A 1,344-nucleotide genomic window follows, 5' to 3' on the forward strand; every position below is an offset into this window, starting at 1 on the left:
GTTCTGGTGCTCTTGCATCCTGCTACCACATCATCTCAGAGAGCACATTTCTAAGATAAGCAGACAGTTCTTCTGGGGGTATTCTCCTGGTTGCAAGAAAATGGTCTATAAAAGCTGGGATAGTATCTGTGCTCCTTGGGCTGAGGGTGGATTTAACATTAAGAACCTTACAGTCTGGAATCAGGCAGCAATGCTTAGCTGACTCTGGAAATTAGACCAGAATAAGGGATCCATTTGGGTGCACTGGATGTCCAAATATTATTTACAGGATCATTCCATCTGGTTGATGGAGATAAGGGAGCACCATTCTGAATGCCTTCGTGGTATTATTCAAACCAGGGACCATTGTATTGTTCAGCTGGGTAGTATCTCCCATGTTAAGCATCTATTACAGCAATGTACAGTGGCAGGCAAGTTTTCCATCCAGCATGCTTATAATGCTTTAAGGACTAAGTATGCTATCCCTGAGTGTAGCCAGGCCATTCAGAGGGGCTTTTATCTTCCCAGACATCGTGTTATCCTGCAATTAGCTGCTCATTACAGGCTTGCTACTGTAGATCGTCTGGTCAGTAGAGGCCTCCCTATGGTTAACAGGTGCTCTATCTGTCAGAGGCAAAGTGAATCTACTACACACTTGTTCTTTGCTTGCAGTTACTCTACTGAGGTCTTACAGGCCATCAAGCAATGGGTAGGGATCAACACTCCTGATAATTCTCTGCCGCAACTGTTAAGCTGGGCTAACAAAAGGAAGAATAGAAGGCATTGGCGCATTCAATGGGTTCAGAATAACATTGCAGCTACTGTATACAACATTTGGAGTGAAAGGAACCTGCGAATTTTTGAGAATAAGTGTAGACCAAGCCATACACTCATACGAGATATCCAATATACTGTTAGCATCATCTTGTTTGCCAAAATACAGGATGTTTTTCATGAAGAAATACTTGATAGTTTCGTAGCATCTAGGAAATAGTCTCATGAAGCCGTGTGTTTTGTACCTTAGAGGGTTTGCTTTTGTAAGAAATCTCTTGTATTCTTCCTTTGGAATATAATGAGAAATTACCCTTCTTGCAAAAAAATAAAAATAATAATAATAATAATAATAATAATAATGGTTTCCTTCCCTTCTCTTTCTCATCACTTGGGGAGCTGGGTTCGGATGTTGTTGCCTTGCTCAAGCGGATCCAGAATTTCTCGGTATCTCAGGATGCGGGGGCTCGGGTGGCCGCTTACATTTTTACTAGACTTAGCTTCGTTGTTGCTAAGGGCGTGGGAGCCCAGCTTGTTTCTCGGCTCCCCACCAATTTCATGTAAACTTTTATTTTCCTTTTTAATGAAAGCTGC

General features: G+C 42.0%; 1 protein-coding gene across 1 annotated transcript; it reads left to right on the plus strand.

The window, feature by feature from the left end:
* The first annotated feature begins 286 nt into the window (after positions 1 to 286).
* LOC141601041 (uncharacterized) lies at positions 287 to 973 on the plus strand. The gene has a single exon (XM_074421302.1). It carries the CDS (start codon positions 287 to 289, stop codon positions 971 to 973), a length of 687 nt encoding a protein of 228 aa, XP_074277403.1.
* Positions 974 to 1,344: the final 371 nt, after the last annotated feature.

The sequence above is a fragment of the Silene latifolia genome, chromosome 9 (genome assembly GCF_048544455.1).
Source record: "Silene latifolia isolate original U9 population chromosome 9, ASM4854445v1, whole genome shotgun sequence".
Lineage (NCBI taxonomy): Eukaryota > Viridiplantae > Streptophyta > Magnoliopsida > Caryophyllales > Caryophyllaceae > Silene > Silene latifolia.

What these genes read in the sequence shown, in the direction of transcription:
- LOC141601041 (XM_074421302.1), top strand. Translation starts at nt 287, where the DNA reads ATGGAGATAAGGGAGCACCATTCTGAATGCCTTCGTGGTATTATTCAA.